The 17063-nt window shown below is 41.1% G+C and overlaps 10 protein-coding genes across 10 annotated transcripts; 5 read left to right on the top strand and 5 right to left on the bottom strand.

Moving 5' to 3' along the window:
- Positions 1-529: 529 nt before the first annotated feature.
- Positions 530-3289, bottom strand: PEP3 (tethering complex subunit PEP3; the record flags this gene model as incomplete). The annotated part of the gene is made up of 1 exon (XM_003682457.1): positions 530-3289. The coding sequence occupies one exon, from the start codon at positions 3287-3289 to the stop codon at positions 530-532; it is 2760 nt and encodes a 919-aa protein (XP_003682505.1).
- A 141-nt stretch (positions 3290-3430) lies between these two features.
- On the top strand, positions 3431-3733 carry SMD3 (mRNA splicing protein SMD3; the record flags this gene model as incomplete). Its single annotated transcript, XM_003682456.1, has 1 exon — positions 3431-3733. One exon carries the CDS (start codon positions 3431-3433, stop codon positions 3731-3733), a length of 303 nt encoding a protein of 100 aa, XP_003682504.1.
- A 232-nt stretch (positions 3734-3965) lies between these two features.
- Positions 3966-6725, top strand: SEC5 (exocyst subunit SEC5; the record flags this gene model as incomplete). Its single annotated transcript, XM_003682455.1, has 1 exon — positions 3966-6725. The coding sequence occupies one exon, from the start codon at positions 3966-3968 to the stop codon at positions 6723-6725; it is 2760 nt and encodes a 919-aa protein (XP_003682503.1).
- A 260-nt stretch (positions 6726-6985) lies between these two features.
- Positions 6986-7270, bottom strand: TDEL0F04800 (uncharacterized protein; the record flags this gene model as incomplete). The annotated part of the gene is made up of 1 exon (XM_003682454.1): positions 6986-7270. One exon carries the CDS (start codon positions 7268-7270, stop codon positions 6986-6988), a length of 285 nt encoding a protein of 94 aa, XP_003682502.1.
- A 147-nt stretch (positions 7271-7417) lies between these two features.
- On the bottom strand, positions 7418-8716 carry TRM82 (Trm82p; the record flags this gene model as incomplete). Its single annotated transcript, XM_003682453.1, has 1 exon — positions 7418-8716. One exon carries the CDS (start codon positions 8714-8716, stop codon positions 7418-7420), a length of 1299 nt encoding a protein of 432 aa, XP_003682501.1.
- Positions 8717-8899: 183 nt separating this feature from the next.
- On the top strand, positions 8900-9811 carry SPE4 (spermine synthase; the record flags this gene model as incomplete). Its single annotated transcript, XM_003682452.1, has 1 exon — positions 8900-9811. The coding sequence occupies one exon, from the start codon at positions 8900-8902 to the stop codon at positions 9809-9811; it is 912 nt and encodes a 303-aa protein (XP_003682500.1).
- Positions 9812-9837: 26 nt separating this feature from the next.
- Positions 9838-10497, bottom strand: RMP1 (Rmp1p; the record flags this gene model as incomplete). Its single annotated transcript, XM_003682451.1, has 1 exon — positions 9838-10497. One exon carries the CDS (start codon positions 10495-10497, stop codon positions 9838-9840), a length of 660 nt encoding a protein of 219 aa, XP_003682499.1.
- Positions 10498-10785: 288 nt separating this feature from the next.
- ACF2 (endo-1,3(4)-beta-glucanase) lies at positions 10786-13107 on the top strand (the record flags this gene model as incomplete). Its single annotated transcript, XM_003682450.1, has 1 exon — positions 10786-13107. One exon carries the CDS (start codon positions 10786-10788, stop codon positions 13105-13107), a length of 2322 nt encoding a protein of 773 aa, XP_003682498.1.
- A 260-nt stretch (positions 13108-13367) lies between these two features.
- SEC1 (Sec1p) lies at positions 13368-15485 on the top strand (the record flags this gene model as incomplete). The annotated part of the gene is made up of 1 exon (XM_003682449.1): positions 13368-15485. The coding sequence occupies one exon, from the start codon at positions 13368-13370 to the stop codon at positions 15483-15485; it is 2118 nt and encodes a 705-aa protein (XP_003682497.1).
- A 229-nt stretch (positions 15486-15714) lies between these two features.
- Positions 15715-17022, bottom strand: TDEL0F04740 (uncharacterized protein; the record flags this gene model as incomplete). The annotated part of the gene is made up of 1 exon (XM_003682448.1): positions 15715-17022. The coding sequence occupies one exon, from the start codon at positions 17020-17022 to the stop codon at positions 15715-15717; it is 1308 nt and encodes a 435-aa protein (XP_003682496.1).
- Positions 17023-17063: the final 41 nt, after the last annotated feature.

Below are 17063 nucleotides of genomic sequence, written 5' to 3'. Positions count from 1 at the left end.
CAAAACCAATGTAGCTGCAGCGTGCACTTGTCTGGACACTTAGCTTAAACTTTTGCGGCATTGGGATGAAGTGCCGTCATTGATTCCTGCTGACATTATACAGTTCCTCTCAGATTGTTACAGCTTTACAGAAAGTTGAGACCCCAAGGACAATTTAAAGCAAATCGTATCCTTGTTTAGCATCTCTTTAAATTCAAATGTAATGTCTTACTAGATTGAACTTGGTAGATGTCACCACTCATCAGTTTATAAAAGATCAGCAATATATCATCGCGACAGCATTCAAAACTCAGCATAACATCGTGATATTGAGGAACACCACCTTAGGTTTACGTCCAAATAATTTTTGATGCAACATGGACCCTTAAACATTCTCCACTGGCCTAGCTGATTAGCAGTGGAAACTAGTGTTGTGTATTATTGAAAAAAAAACCAAGGCAATATTAAAAAGCCTAACGATGTCGACCTAGGAACTATATGAAGCGACTCCGAGTAAGGAATGGTGCTGGGACTTTCGACCTTCTTACTGCTATATAAGCCATTTTTCTGCCTCTTCTTCATTCATTTCAATTGGTTCATCGATGGTATTGATGTTGATATCACTGCATAAACAACACTTTGTAGTAATAAGTGACTCTAGCTCCTCCGTTTTGACCGATTTGTTATTCTTGGCCAGCCGGCGTTGGAAATTCTCAATTTTGCTTTTTAAATTATAATCATTTGAGTTCAAGATCACTTTGATCAAACAGTCGGTGTGGAAGCAGTGACCACAGGGAAAAACCAAGAACTTCCTTGTCTGCAGCACTTTTCGACAACTACTACAGGAGGCACCAGGCTCCAGTATTGTAAATCTGTCCTTGAATAGCTCGATGTCTTTGACTATATCCTTCTTAGTGTGCATCGAATGCTTAATCTGTTCAGAGATTTGAGACATCGATTGTCCGTGTTTCTCCAGACTTCTTATTAGCTCGTCTTTGAGGTTCGCAATCGTTGTGAACTCATCAAATAGTGGTAAAAGATCTCTTATTTCTATCGTCTCGTCAGATTCTGCGATAATGGTTCTAATCGTTTGCTTCACATCTTGGTTCTCCTCTTGAGTAAGCATTGACTTTGCGATCTTCAACCAAAGAACTTTTCTTAGCTTCAGATTATTTTCCAGTTCCCTGTTTTTAGCTACCATCTTGGCTGATTCTATCATTTTGTTATCTAAAGCTAATGTGACAGCATCCTCATATAACTTAAATTGAGTGTAAAGGTATATCGAAACTTCAACCCTATGGCATCTAACACTGAGACGTGAGATAAAATCCTTATCATACTTCCCTTCGTATGTATCCAGGAACCTCACGGCGTCAAGTTCGTTAATTGCCTCATTACCACTACTATTTCGGGCGATCATCATGTAGAGAACGGTGTTATACATGATCGGACTATCAGCCCCTTGCTCTTCAATACACCATATTAGGTAGTTTAGTGCAAAATTGGGCGTGTGGCCATCGGTAGGTTGCGCCTGCTTTTGCAAGTTAGTGAAGTAGGTCAAAACAGATGGAATTAACTCAACAGGATTTACTCCTTCAATTTTCATCCAAGTATGAGTAGTAGATTCTGGAGAGTTAACGATCAAAACAGTTGCATATTTGTAGACGCTTTCAGGATCTTGCATTTCTAAGAGGGTTCTCAAAGCCTCATACCAATTCTCTTGTCGAACCCAATAGGAAAGCACGAACTCATAATCTCTGACTAACTTTGCAAAAAACAGAAGTTCCTGCTTCCTGTTTTGCTCGGCTATGATTTGGTAAATGGTCTCCTTATCTATGCAGTCTAAATGACTCTCTAGAAATCGCTTCAACTTATTTATTATCGCTTCTTTCTTATCATTCAACTCTTTGAAGGCATCAGCATGTCTTTCCGTGTTCATTTCCTCATCAACTTCATTTAACAGCTTCATAAAGGTCCACACAATCCAACTGGAAAGTAAAATTCGTTGCACTTGGTGTTGAGGCAAGAGGGTATCGAGCTTTGTAGCCAAAAAAATCTGTAGCGACTCTGTATCATCACCTGAGTCCATAAGTTTCAAAGCAATGGATCCCGTAGTAGCAACCGATGACTTACCTAGACACTGTGCTGCCTCTATGGGCTTCTTTTCATTTAAGAGATGACATCCCTTTTCGTAGTAGAGTGTTTGCTTCACTAAGCCGGTAAGACCCTTAAGGTTCAAAGCTGTATCATACTCCTTCTGATTGCATAGTAGTTTCCAAACCGCTTGTGATTCATTGTGTAAGATTATTTCGTAAATGTTAGCGTTGGAAAAGCACCAGAAAGTGGCGGTTTCCTGAGAGTAATCGGCCGTTAGACCAATCATTCTTTCACCCGCTTCACTAAGTATGGATTCCTCGAAAACTATAGCGTTGCTTAGTTGATTAATGATGGTAACGGTCCACCCCCTTAATATGATGATATGATAATCAGTCATTATTATGTCTCTTATGCTATACTTCGATTCAGTGAGCTCGACAGCCAGCAGGACCTTAGCATTGCTTAGAACCTTAGCGCGATTGTTGATGCTCCCAAAAACGATTCCAGTATTGGTTATCCATGCAAAAGAATCGTCGTGGGAGTCAAATTTCTTGCTAGATTCTTTGTGTAATGGTTCGAATTCTTCAGTTTCCAATGGCGGGCTAAAATTGCTATCCTTTCCTAGCTTAACGTTACTCCAATACATTATCTTACTTTCGGATGCTATGATGAGATGACCTTCCTCATTCCACAGAATGCCATCGATTTTGCCGCTGGATTTATAGACATTTGATACATCCGTCTTTCGTTTGCCACCTTTGCGAGGTGTATCCACTAGATATACTTGACCACTGGTCGTACCACATAAGAAGCTTTCATTATTACGCCATTTTACAACACGGATGTCACAGCTTTTCTTTAGTAGTTCCCTTACGGTGTATATACCATCGTTACTGCTTGCTGACCCCTTATTCACACTTGCTCTCATCAAGTCAACGTCACATAGGTAGTATTTGGCAAAGTTAGTCTTGAGAAGCAGCAGTTTCCCGTTGGGATTCATCCACATATCAATTAGTTTCTCAGAATTGTTAGATGCAGTAATCAAAGGAATGCTGAACTTGGAAACTTCTGATGGAGTGTCCAAATTGATAAGGAATATCAGGCCTGTCTTCAAGGCGAACGAAAGAACATTGGACTGCACTCTTAAAGCGCATATATTATTATCTAGCTCCTTGATGAACCCAAGCTGGACATGTTCAATTTCAACATTCATGATCAAATACAGGCTACTGCCTTCGCTATGTTTATCTTTGTTTTATAGCGTTTTGACTTAATCTTCACTTTTAGAATTATTAACAAGATCATCGCCAGTTTAATTATAAAGGAGCTAATCACAATAAAGCTGTAAACCAATATGAGTAGTATACCGGTCAAGCTACTCAATGAGGCACAAGGTCATATAGTATCACTTGAACTAACGACTGGTGAGACATACAGAGGTAAACTAGTTGAAAGCGAGGACAACATGAACGTACAACTGAGAGACGCTACAGTAACGGGAGCTGATAGTAAAGTAACAAGGATGAACCATGTTTTTGTAAGGGGATCGCAGATAAGATTCTTTGTGGTGCCAGACATGCTAGAAAATGCACCACTGTTCAAGACTGGTCCGCAATCAAGGCCTACTCCACCAATTCGTGGTCCCAGGAAAAGATGAAAGGCCTCACTTATGTATAGTTCTTAGATGTTAAATAAAAACTCATTATCGACATTATAACGTTAAGCAGGCAAATATCGATCAGAATCTTTGATCCTTCACTTTTCTTGGTGAGCCGAAGCTGAACAAATAAGCTACACCTAATGCTATCTTTGACTAATTTCAAGATCTAGTGTGTAATTGAGAGAGCTGATCACTAATTGTCGTTGATAAGCTAATGCCGCTATAAGTCATGAGTGCATTCCAAGTTTCAGATGAGCAATTGCTGGATCTTTACCATTTAAAAACACTGGATCCTTCAACCTCCTGGCAAGAGGATTCATCGCTGTTAGTTGATTTGAGCAGATGGAGAGAGACTGAACCAAATGCTAGCGACTCCTATGACATCTTAAGAGATTTAGTCCTGCAACAGCAGCATTCCAATAAACGTGAGACAGCTTTGATGGATCCATCACTGAGCAATGTGAGCGATCCTCTTAATGACCAAAAAATGCTACCCTTACTCGATAGGCTAGGAATTCCTGAACATGATAGGCTAAAGTATCTGATCAACAGCAAGCGCTTCGACGTCAAGGCATTCTTGAGAGATATTCATAAGACCGACAGCTTTGAGCAGCTATCATCATCGTTAGATAATCTCGACAAGACGCTAGAGAGCCAATCTGAAGAGCTAAAAGAGCTTGTGCAAACTAATTTCACGAGATACGTGAGGATCAAGAACAGGCTTGATGAAATTTACGAACAGTTTTCAGAGAAATCAAATACTGGTGCGTTGAATGACGACGACAATCAGCTTGATGTCGATCGGTTAAGCAGTAAAGTGGATGAGTCAATAACAGCCACTACACTTAAACTGAAGCCTATGTTAAAAACTTCGAAGAGAATGTCAAGTTATCAAGCAACCAAGGCCTTCATCGAGGAGAATAGCGAAATTTTTGGAGCACCCAAAGCTCTAAGACAATGTATGGAGAAAAACGATTATACGGGTTTAATGCTCGAATATTCTAAGGTACGGGAACTCTATGGAAAGCTCATACAGGGGTTCAATTTCGATGAAGATTCAAATGGTAAGCCCAAAGTACCAGTGATGGCCAAAAAAATCTGGGAGGCAGTTGAGCAAATTATGGACGAATACAGACAACAAACTTGGAACTTGTTACTTTCTCCCGAGAAAGAGCAAACTCAGCAAACGTTCCTAAGATTAATCTCAAAGCTTTTAGACCTCAAAGTCGACGACAACCCAATAATATTATGGATCACGACAAAGTTGGATAGCTTCGAGAAGCAGCTAACCGATGTCTCGGCTCAGTCGTTGCTAAAATTGGCACAAGCTCAAAAGTCTATTATACAGAATGGCACAGATTCTAACGACGACGACTCTGCTGTAGTCAATGGTGTCGATTTGACTTACTATCTTTCCATCAGTCAATTTTTACAGGAGACTTCATCGCGCTCCAGTGTATCACCGGCCATTTCAACGTTTCAAGGCCTGACTGATTCTCCAATCCTAATTGAGAGTTGGTTAGTGTACTTGAGGTACGTCAATTTGCTGGAAGGAATATGCTCTAAGTTCATAGAGTTTTGGGAGCATGTCCAAAAGTTCTTAGATGGGACGTACCAGGCGTCCCTGGTCAACGATAAGAAGAAGGACAATATTCTTGTCGGAGACTTGACCGCAATAGATAGCCACAGAGAGCTTTTACAACTGGAAGATGAAGAGAAGGCAGAGATCAGGCAGCGTGGAGATCATTTTGTTAACCTGTTTTTGCAAAAGCTTCTCTCATTCTTCCAGTCTTCACAGGAGTCGCTTCCTCACAATGAGAAGATACAAAAAGAAACTGGACTACCACAGGACTATGGTTTCATTCCGCCTCATTCTAATGCGCTAAGTTGCTTGAGATATCTTCCAAAAATGGCAGAACCACTTCTGAAGTCAATTACCGAATTGGCCCAACTCGGCGTTAGTTCTAAGACAATCAACAGCTCGAGGTACCTGGCTTCCGTATTGATAAATCGCTGCGTTGGAGCCATAGCTGCCGCTAAGCTCAGAGACATATCCAACCTTTACAAATTAGAGGATTGGACCGTTTATCAAACTGTTCTCGATAGTCAGCATAACGAATACGGAATAACACACTTTCCGGAGATCATCCGCTTATTTCAAACTTCCTGCATACGGACTACAAGGGACTTACTTTTTGCCTTCGAGAAACTACCAGTTTTCAATGGTATATCGGTTGTTAGCTATCCATCTAAGCAAGAGCTCACAGCAGCCGAGATTCAACAACTTATATCAATGGAAGCTGTTCTCGAAGCTATACTGAAAAACGCAGCCAAGGACAAAGACAATCCAAGGAATGCTCATACAATACTGACACTAACGAATTTGCAGTACATTAGAGAGGTTTCATTTCCAGAGATTCTGCAAGACTTTGATGAGGCTTTTGAGTATAATCTTAAGAATAAAAATCTGGAACTGTTCACCCTCTTATCTAAGATGGAATCCTCGATTTTTGGTAACTACCTTTCAGACCTGAAAATTAATATAAGAGACATTTTGGAAGTCAAATTTAATGAGATCAGCTGGGCAAGCTACACTTCCACTTCTTTCAGAGCTAGTGATTATATCATAGAAGTTTTAATGCTTCTCGTGACCATCCACAGCGAGTGCTTTAGAATGGGTCCGCAATTGATAAACAGAATTCTGAAAGAGAGTCAAGTTTTCATCTCCAAATATCTGTTCGAAGCTTTCAAACCTTACATCGGAAATTTGTCATCCGATGGTTTGCTTCAAGTTACTGTTGATTTGCAATTTTTTCGGAGAGTTCTTGGTTCATTGCTGGAGAATGATACAAAGGTGACATTAGCTGCATGTCTACAAAACTGCTTCCAAAACAATACTGATAGAATGGAGAGATGTATCAAAGAAACAGAGCCTATCGTTAGTGCTAACCTGACGAGGACTAGTACACAATTTGCTGCTTTCAGATAAATTGGAGATGGGTTACTAAAGTCTATAAAAGTATAAATTACTCAATTTAAAAAAAGAACAATGCGTTCCACACCCCAAACTTTAGTTCCTGTTGAAGCTGCTCTCAAATGGTCGCTAACGTGTTCATCGACTCAGTAAATTGCAGGTCTGTTGAGACAGTCTCTATGTTCGAGTTCGTCCATCAATCTCTATCAATAGGTTGGCTTCCTCAGACTGGAACCTGCTGGCTCGGTATTGCCCGAGTAAGCCAAGTGTCGATGCTAATTGGAACGGCTGGCGTTCAGCATCGATGAGGTGCTATGCAATCCAATGTGGCAGAACTCATCGATATCAATTTTAACCTGCCGATTTATATCACTCAGCTCGGCAAAAATGCTATTGATCTCGTTCTGCAAAGCTTGTGACTCTCTAATTAATTCTCCCACTGAGCTGCTAGACACTTCACTTTTAAACGAAAGTGAAGAAGTCCTATCATTGCTGGGTAATCTGTCGTCACTAGCAATACCAACAGCGGATGAATTTGTAGACAGTTCTGATCGGCTCATCTAACCTCAAAGATTCGCAGTCTTCGACTTAGTCGATGTTCATCATGTTCATCAAGAATTCTGACGAGCGCGTTCGAATAAAACCGTAGACAAAATGTTAGATTTTTATAAAATCCAATACTATTGATAAGAAACTATAAAACTTCATCACAATTGATCAGGAATAATGTTCCCCATGTTTTTTAGAGAGATTATTCCGTACAAAGAGTAGAGGTCTGTTTCATCGGCTTTGACAGATGCATCGTCTTTTACCGAAGAGATCAATGCTTTATTGAAAGCTTCGCTCTTTGCAATGTCAATCATGAAATCTTCGGTCTCTTGATCATATTCAACAAAATTGACATACTCCTCGTCATCAGATTTGCTTGTATCAAGTGTAACACAAAATTCGTCGTGACTTTCCGATAAGGAAACAATGTTATGAGTGAACTTTATGCTCTGTTTCAATGTCAGAGCTCCTGACTTTGGACAAATTTCTAACACATAAAGAAGCTTGGTTGCTTCAACAAAAAAAGCCAGGAATGGAATAGATTCGCATGTTAAGACTCGAGACACTGCGCATTCAATAACATCCTTTTTCTCATTTTGGAATCTATCAGCTCCCCTGTGTGCCTTGGTCAAATGTGGCTTTATTAGATCGCTGAAATCAAAGTGTGAAAGCTTTGAACCCTTCTCCCAGTTCCATGCAAATATGCTGTCATCACCACCAGCGCTGAACAACCAACTTGGGTTCCAACTTGGAATACAGAATGAAGAGACAAATTCATTGTGACCAAATAGCCATTTGTCGACAATAAAACATTGAGGATAGTGAGAGATCTTAATGTGTTCATCTCTGTCACTAGTTATAATGAAGTTTTGCCCTTGTGAGTTTTTAGCCAAAGTAACTCCCGTTAGCATTGAAACATGTCCAAGGATAGGTTCCATCTCCTCACTCTTGACAACCTCTGACTGATTTATTGAGATTCGATGCACATCTCCAAATTTGTCGGCTATGAGTACCTTGTCGCCATTTTCGGCGATCGTTACAGCATTAGGTCTCTTTGGGAAAGGTTGTCTCTTGATAAGCTTCAAGCAATTGGCACCATCTTTTTCATCAATTTCAAATACAACGACAGACTTATCCGAATCCACACATGCTATAAGCTTCGATTCATCGTGAGTTAAGGTTAAATTTCTCACTTGCAAAGAGAAGGCAATGCCTGGCGCAGGTGATTCTGCTTTCTTAACCACTTGCCCCTCGTTATCTTTTAATTTTTTGACAGTAGTAGCATCCTCAGACTGCTTAGAGGTTTCATTGCTTGCCAGATCGTCGGTCCACCTGCCCACCAGACTGTATTGACCATCAACACATTTAAACGCTAGAACTGAGCTCTTAATGACAACAAAAACAAGGTTTCCAGCACTATTAGAAATGAGGGACTGTAGAGGATGAATTAAAGCCATCTTGAACGATACAATGACCTGATATACCGAGCCTTTTCGAAGCTTGAAAGCAGCTCATCTCGCAATTTTTTCAGTTCGGTTCGAAAGAGCGAAGAGAAAATTAGAGATGAGCGGTGACTGAAAAATTTGGTTAGTGATGAGCTATGGTTATTAAGCAGTAATTTTGCTTGTATAGCGTCAATTATGTCAGTTCCTCAAGCCAATGGCCCCAAGTCCATAAAGAATGGTTGGTTTACCGAGATTAGTGACAAACATTTCCCCGGCCAAGGTCTATCTTTGAAAGTTGATGAGGTGCTGTACTATGCACACAGTGAATTTCAGGAAATTCTGGTATTCAAGAGCTCCAATTGGGGTAATGTGCTGGTTTTGGATGGTATAATTCAGTGTACGGAAAGGGACGAGTTTGCGTATCAGGAGATGATCAGTCATGTCCCACTGTTTGCTCATCACAACCCAAAAAGAGTTCTAGTAATCGGTGGAGGTGACGGTGGTGTGATCAGAGAAGTCGTGAAGCATTCCTGTGTGGAATCTGTGAGTTTGGTTGAAATCGACAGCACAGTCATTGAATTGGCGAAACAATATTTGCCCAATATGTCGTGTGCGCTTTATCATGAGAAGGTGACTATTCATTTGCGTGATGGATACCAGTACTTGAGAGAAGTGGGGAGTAATCCACAGCAGGATAAATATGACGTTATTATTACGGATTCTTCTGATCCTGATGGTCCTGCTGAAGCCTTTTTCCAGAGAGAGTACTTCCAACTAATGAATGATGCTCTGAAGGATGACGGTATATTGATCGCACAGGCCTCAGAAAACGTTTGGTTAGATATTAATTATCTCAGTCGGTTGGTGAAGACTGCCCGTTCGGTTTTTGAAAATACAAGGTACTGTTACACTACTGTTCCCACTTATACTTCGGGCCAACTGGGACTAATTATTTGCGCCAAAGATAGTAAGGTGAATTTGACCAAACCCCAACGTACCCCGTCAAGTGAAGAGCAGCAATTGATGAGGTACTATAACCCACAAATACATTACACATCTTTCATACTGCCCACCTGGGCTGATACACTTGTCTACGACACAAATTAATGACCTGTGCACTATGTCTAAAGATTTTAACCAAATATATCATCAATTGCCGATTTTGATTTCTTCTTCTTTTTCTTCTTGGTTGGTTTCACTGCAGGCTTTTCCTCTGATAGTTTCTTTGGAACTTTCTGAACCGCTTCACTGGATTCGATGGTTATTTCTTCTCCAAAGTCCTCTAACTTAAATCCCAACACGTTATCAATCGGTAACACATCATCTTGTTTAGTCTTTTGTATCCCTGGACCGTCAAGACATCCTAATTTTTGAAATTTCTCCTCAAATATGCTCATCAATTCCCCATAGATACCATAAATTCTGCTCAGCAGACCAACTAATATCACGCCCAATGTCACAAATTGGCCCAGTGCAATCACTCCATTAAAATCACAATACGTCTTCGAGACTTGTCTTGAATGCAAGTCGTCCAGTACCTTATACAACCTGATGATATCACTATCCTTTCGGAGCTTTTTCTTTGACAGAAGTTCCACCACTTGGGCACAATTCCTCTTCAACATGCTAAAACGTCTCCACCATAGCGCACTTCGATGCTGATTCTTATTTCTGTGCCACACAAGATGCAGCAGCCGATACTCTTTATACAGCTTTGAAGACAGCTGGCGATAGTCAGATATCTGCTCTGATTCCATATTACCTTCGTACCTTACTGCTCTTTCAGATCTCATCTCATATCATCTCATCGGTTTATCAATTTTTTAGTTAATTATACTTAGAATGGACAAGTAAGAAAGAAAGTTTTGAACTAAGACTGGTAATAGTAGCTCTCCATAATAAAATCCATCATGCTTTTAAACAGTTAGAGGGCCAGGGCGACCTATGACAAGGATGTGATTTCACCTCAATATGCTATACTCCATAATATAAAGCTTTCAATTAGCGCATCTTAATTCGAAAAACTACTACTAGAAGTCGCTACAACTTTTAAAAGGGCTCGAAGCAAATTGGACGCCGAAATGATCTACGATCGTCCTCCAATGCCTTTGCCTAGTGAAGAGAGGCGAGCAGTTGTGACCTCGAACTTTGACAGGGGTGTTCCTCAGTTACCTCCTAGGAATGGAGTTCCTCAGCTACCACCTAGGAATAAAGCTCAAGATGCCTCATCTCGTATTTCATGTAATGAACTGGAAGCTCAAGCAAGACTGTCTCAGTTTAGTTTCTCTAGTGCTGCAGAAGGAACCCTATTAGATTTTGATAATATACTGCCTAACAGTGCTCCATTGGCTATCTTCCCTCAAGCCGCCCATGAGGTTCCCTTGCCCTCTGGCACCAGTAGAGATAATATTCCGGTACAGACTAACAAGTTCTACGGTAACATGTTGTTGGGAAATCAAACAAACCCGATTTGGACTCATCCTTATTCTCTTTGGTTTGCAAAGGATCCATCGTTCTTTGGGTTAGCTGTATCTCACACAACGGAATCTCAAAGAGTTTATGGCCCTGGATCTCCTCCTCCGTACTTCTTCAGCCCTAATGGTATCAAGTCGATTGTGTTTTCTGCACAGGAATTTGATTCTCCCAACGATCTTTCTTTAAATTTGGGATATTTCAAACACTTGTCAGCCCAGGCATATCTCCAGAAAAACAGTGATCAATACATCCACTTTCCTCTGATTCAAGGTATGGGGTTCGTCACTGCAATTTACCACAACGTGCAACCTAAGCTACAGTCAGCTGTGGGATTTCTCAGCTTTAACCTAGTCCAAAGCTTTGGAAATATTCGCAAATACAATATTATGTTGCAAGATCAACGTGAGTGGACTTTGTACGTGACTGTCCCTGATAGCGTGTCCTTGGATTTGAATTTATTGGATGGGAATACTATTGCAGCATCTCAAGGTGTCCCAGAATGCACTTTCCAAGTGGTTGTAGGTGATGGTAATGAAATTGATTCTGCAGCAGGCTGTTATCCCACTGAATGTTCACTCACATGTTCCACCACAGATTCCACTGGTTATTACAGTATTAGCTATAGTTTAGCGGGATCCTCTAGTAGTGCAAAAACTCTGTTGTACGCTCTTCCTCATCATGTCAGATCTTTCACTGATGCCATGGCTTCAAGGAGGATAAATTCTCAGGTTCAATCTACTGTGTGTGGTGTCATGACGGGGTACATCACAAACATTTTTGAGTTGGCCGTTTCAATTCCGACGAGTCTTGAGTTCCAACCCTTTACTACCATTCCAGGTATTGATAATAGGCCTACGTACTCTGACGAAGTGTTAGATGCTATCAGGTCTGCTGCTTCCTCGGAAGTTAACGGAGATGTAATTAATGATTCGAACTTGAACTCCATGTACTTCTCAGGTAAGATATTGGCTAAATATGCATGGATATTGTATTGTTGTCAGTACATTATCAATGACTCTGGTATGGTGTCTGCCTTGTTACCAAAACTGAAAACAGCAATCGGCAGGTTTGTAAATAATGAGCAGATACTGCCGCTGAAATACGAGACCACCTGGGGAGGACTAATTTCGACAGGTGCTCCCGGCGAAGATTTCGGTAATGCTTACTACAACGACCATCATTTTCACTATAGCTACCACGTTATCGCAGCTGCTATCGTGGCCAAAGTTGATCGAGATGCTGGGGAAAACAACTGGCTTGCCCAAAACAAGGAATGGGTCGAAAATCTACTAAGAGACTACGCTAATCCATCTCAGAACGACATATATTTTCCAGCATTTAGGGCATTCGACTGGTTCTGTGGCCATTCATGGGCTAAAGGACTGTTCGAAAGTGGTGACGGGAAAGATGAGGAGTCTAGTTCGGAGGACGTTAACGCCTCGTATGCACTCAAACTCTGGGCTCTTGCTACTGAAAACCGGTCGCTCGCTTCCTTAGCTGACTTGCAATTAGGAGTTCTGAACACCTCCATTAACTCGTACTTCCTCTACTCAAACACCAACGATATCATGCCTGCAGCTATAATACCCAACAAAGTGAGTGGTATTCTCTTCGAAAACAAGATTGATCATACCACCTATTTCGGAGCAGAATTGCAGTACATTCAAATGATCCATGCAATTCCTATCACTCCAGCATCTTCATTCATCAGACATTCCACGTTTGTACAAGAAGAGTGGAATGAAAAGCTTGCCGGTATAGTTGAGAAAGTCAATGATGGCTGGAAGGGTATCATGCTTCTTAATGTTGCCCTATTTGAACCCAGGAAGTCGTATGATTTTTTTCATAGCCCAACCTTCACCCCAGCCTATCTCGATCCAGGTCAAAGTTTAACTTGGTCATTGGCGTACGCGGGTGCTTTTCTATAAATCGCTTAGCATTAAACTAACTGCAAGAACAAGGCAAGAGTTCCAGTTAAGCCATTGCCGTGAATATTCAATAGACTCTTCAATTCATCACTATTTCAACTGTCGTATTCATCCTCTGATAGATACCGTAACGCACGATTTTACTATTGACAAAACATAATTAAGCCTTCAGGTTAACAGCTGTAATCGGCCTTTCAGCGCACACTTATTACAATCCTAGTATCTCGTTGCTCTATTGCTGAGTTTTTTGCATCCGGTCTATGTCTGATCTGATAGAGTTACAAAGAGAACAGCTTTTAGGTGTGATTAATGATATTAAAACGGAGCATAACGTGAAGTTTCTTGTCATTGATGATTACTTTGAAAATCTGCTAAACTATCTGTTTGATGAACCACAGCAATTGCTTCGTCATGTTACTGCCGTGGATAGAATCGACTCTCCCAAGAGGAACGGGCAACCGTCGGTTGAAGTTATCTACCTTCTGAAGCCCACAAAATTCAATATCAATTGTATGGAGGCTGATTTTTCCAATAGACCACCAAAATATAGATGTTGTCACATCAGATTCCTATCAAACAGTGAACCTCATGTTATGAAGTATTTTGCATCCAAGAGGATCATCTCGCAGTACATTAATACCATTAATGAGGTTAATTTGTCATTCATACCAAAGCAATCTCAACTTTTCCTAACAACAGATATTGATAAGCCATTGCAGTTATTCTTCAACAGGCAATGCGCCAGCCTCATCGCCAAGAATATGGCCAAGGTCGTCCAGTCGCTCTTGAACGTCTGCATTGTTACTGGTGAGTATCCAATCATTCGATATTCGATGCCATCAGCCAATCAAGCGGAATTAGCACCTGCGACATACCTAGCGAAGAAACTAGCTTTCGAGTTCCAAGATGTGCTTGATAATTATGCGCGTCAAAACAGTGATTTTCCTCCACCATCATCAAGGCCGAGGGCTATCCTTGTTATTACTGACAGGACGCTGGACTTATTCAGTCCTATGTTGCATGATTTCAGCTACCAAGCAATGGCTTACGACGTTGTTCCTGAGATTGACATTGGTGAAGACATATATCATTATAAAGTAGAAAACGAAAAAGGTGAACAAGAGGACAAAACTGCGAAGCTTCTTGACATTTTAAATCCGGAATGGGAAGAGCTTAAGAACCAACACATAGTGGATGCAAGTGAATATCTCTCAGGTAAGATCAAAGAAATGATAGCGAAGAATCCTCTTCTAGTTGACAGGTCTAACGTCAAGACAACTACTGATTTATTGAGTGTTGTCGCACATCTAAAAGGCTTTGATGAGGATAGAAGAAGGCTTATTTTGCATAGGACTTTGATTGACAGGTGTTTAGAGATCAATCGGGAACGGAAGCTCGCGGAATCGGCTGATATAGAGCAATGCATGGCTAGTTTTGGTCTTGATAGTGAGGGGGAAAGATTTAAGCACATTACTGATGCCTTTTTACAGATTCTCGTAATTAAAGAGTCGAGTTTGACGGATAAGGTACGGTATCTTATAACTTATGCACTGTACCGTGGAGGTATAATCGAACAAGATTTTATCAAACTACTAGCCTTCATTGGCCTGGATCCCAGTCATGAATTTTTCAATCATTTTATGCGTTTGTTCAAGAACTTCGAGCAGCTGGGGTTCAAGCTGATTAAAGACGAAGCTCGTGCAAAGCCTTTCAAGCGAGAATGGTATCACGATACGATTATAAAGGATTCGACTGTCTATAACACATCTAGGTTTGTCCCAGCTACCGGGAGCGTTTTGTCAAAACTCATAGCCAATCCACTACTAGTAAGTGAGGAGCATTTCCCATACGTCAAAGACAAACCAATCGAGATTATGGATGACGAGGCTCAGGAGCCAGCAAATTCGCTCGCTGGTACGAACGGCTCAACCTCTCTGAGAAACCCACGTCACAGAGCAGCATGGACTAAGAATAGTTCCCATCTCAAACGCGCTCCCAGGCAAAGATTCTTCTACTACATTCTCGGTGGAGTAACTTACACCGAAATAAGAGCTGCCTATGAACAATCAGATCTGAAGAATAAAGACATTTTTATTGGAAGTGAGGGAATAGTCACCCCACTGTCCTTCATGAAAAGCGTTGAGAATCTAACAACAGATCGTAAAAGTTTGAATTTGAAGGATGATCAGCGAGAAAGAGAATCAGTTCCGGCTTTCTTATATGACGCTGTTGCACCCGTGGCTGCCCCTGTCTCACATATTCATGTGCGTAGTCATAACGAACCACCCAAATCAGCACCTGTCCAATGCAGCCAACCACCTGTAAAGGAGAAGAAGCGGGGCAAATTTAGCAGATTCCTTAAATCCAAGGACAAATAATGAGTAAAATGCAATGACTATTAAATGTAAATATCTCTTTTATACAACGCCGTCTCATTAATTATGCAAATAACGAGCCTGAATATTGACAGGCTCTGTAAAATTCTTACATCTAAGGCTCCAAATTATATTTTTTAGCGATACCGTCCATCCGTTTGTAGAGTTTTGGGCTTCTTCTTAGTCACTTTCGATGTCGCTGCGACTTTCGATGCTAGGTTTTGGGACTTATTCATCTCTTGCCAGGTGTTTCTTTTTTCCATCGCTTGCTTCTAGACTTGTCATTGCTGGAGTTTTGGTTGTAGGGCTGTAAATCAGGTAAATTTCTATTTTGTACAGTTGGAACCGGCAAGGCAGTTCCCTGCTTACTTGGAAAATTCGCAGATGATTGTTGAGGTGTTATTGAGGCGTCTGTTTGAAATCGACCATTGTACTGTGTATTACCTATGATCGTTGGCGGGATATAAGAACGGCCATTGGAGCTTAGAGGATAATTGATTGGCGGATAGGATGACGAATAACCACTAGGAAGAAGCATATGGTTACCATAATTGTCTGGCATTTTCAAATAACCCTGCGGATTGGAATCTTGAGGCATTCTATGAGTTTCGGGCTGTAGAAGCTCTTCTTCCTGGTATCTCGAAGATGTTTGATAGGAAGGCGGTGGATTTCGAGCGTCAGACGAATATGCCCCAGAATATGGTATGGAGTTCCGTATCATTGAGGGCGGACTAGGATCCTCACCTAACAAAGTCTTGACTAGACTGGTGCTTCTCTGAGCACTTTCGACTAAATTCTTCTCATGCATATGACCACGATTGAACTTCCGATCTTGAGGCATGCGGCCGTTACTTCCGAACCCTTCTTGTGGTAAGATGTGTGCAGCTTCTTCGCGAAGGGGAGGAGTACCAGAAGGATAAAAGTTGGCATGTGTATCCCGCATACCGTTCCATGGTATGGAGGTCATTTTCAAAGCAACGGCTTGATCGGTATTCCCAGGAATTGAATGATTGACATTAGTTTGATGATTTAATTCCGATTGTGAGTCCGATGAACTTATGTGCTGATCCTCAACGTCAGCTTTAGCGGTTTTCTTGTATGTGACGGCGGTAGAAGTCGAAGTACTCGCCATTGGATCATAGGAATCATCAGTTCTGCCATTTCCATTGGGGCTGGAATTAAAATTACTCACTGAACTTTGTGATTTTCGCTCCGTAACTTTAAAGTCTGCGCAAGGTATAAGTGGGTTCTCACTCTTATTTTCTTGCCTAGTAGAGGAATCTGGTCCAGCTTCTACTCTTAATTGCTCTTCATTTTCTAGTGGATTGATCCTCTGGTTTCGTATATTATTCGGGTTGTCCTTGCTCTCTTGTGCCTTGTCCACTCCGGCTTGTCCACTATATCTGGCCTTCTCCGTAGTTGACTTTAAAACAATGTCTTTAACCTCAACATCATCAGCCTTAAATGACCTTTCGATACTTTTAGCAAATTCTAAAAGTTTCTGGGCTTCAGTCTTATACTCATCAAACGAAAGGACCATTTATTTGCCTTGCCACCTTAATGAAGCTCCCACTTTGATAT

This window comes from Torulaspora delbrueckii, chromosome 6 (genome assembly GCF_000243375.1).
Source record: "Torulaspora delbrueckii CBS 1146 chromosome 6, complete genome".
Lineage (NCBI taxonomy): Eukaryota > Fungi > Ascomycota > Saccharomycetes > Saccharomycetales > Saccharomycetaceae > Torulaspora > Torulaspora delbrueckii.
The sequence above is the reverse complement of the archived record's forward strand: the minus strand, read 5'-3'. Positions and strand labels throughout refer to the sequence as shown.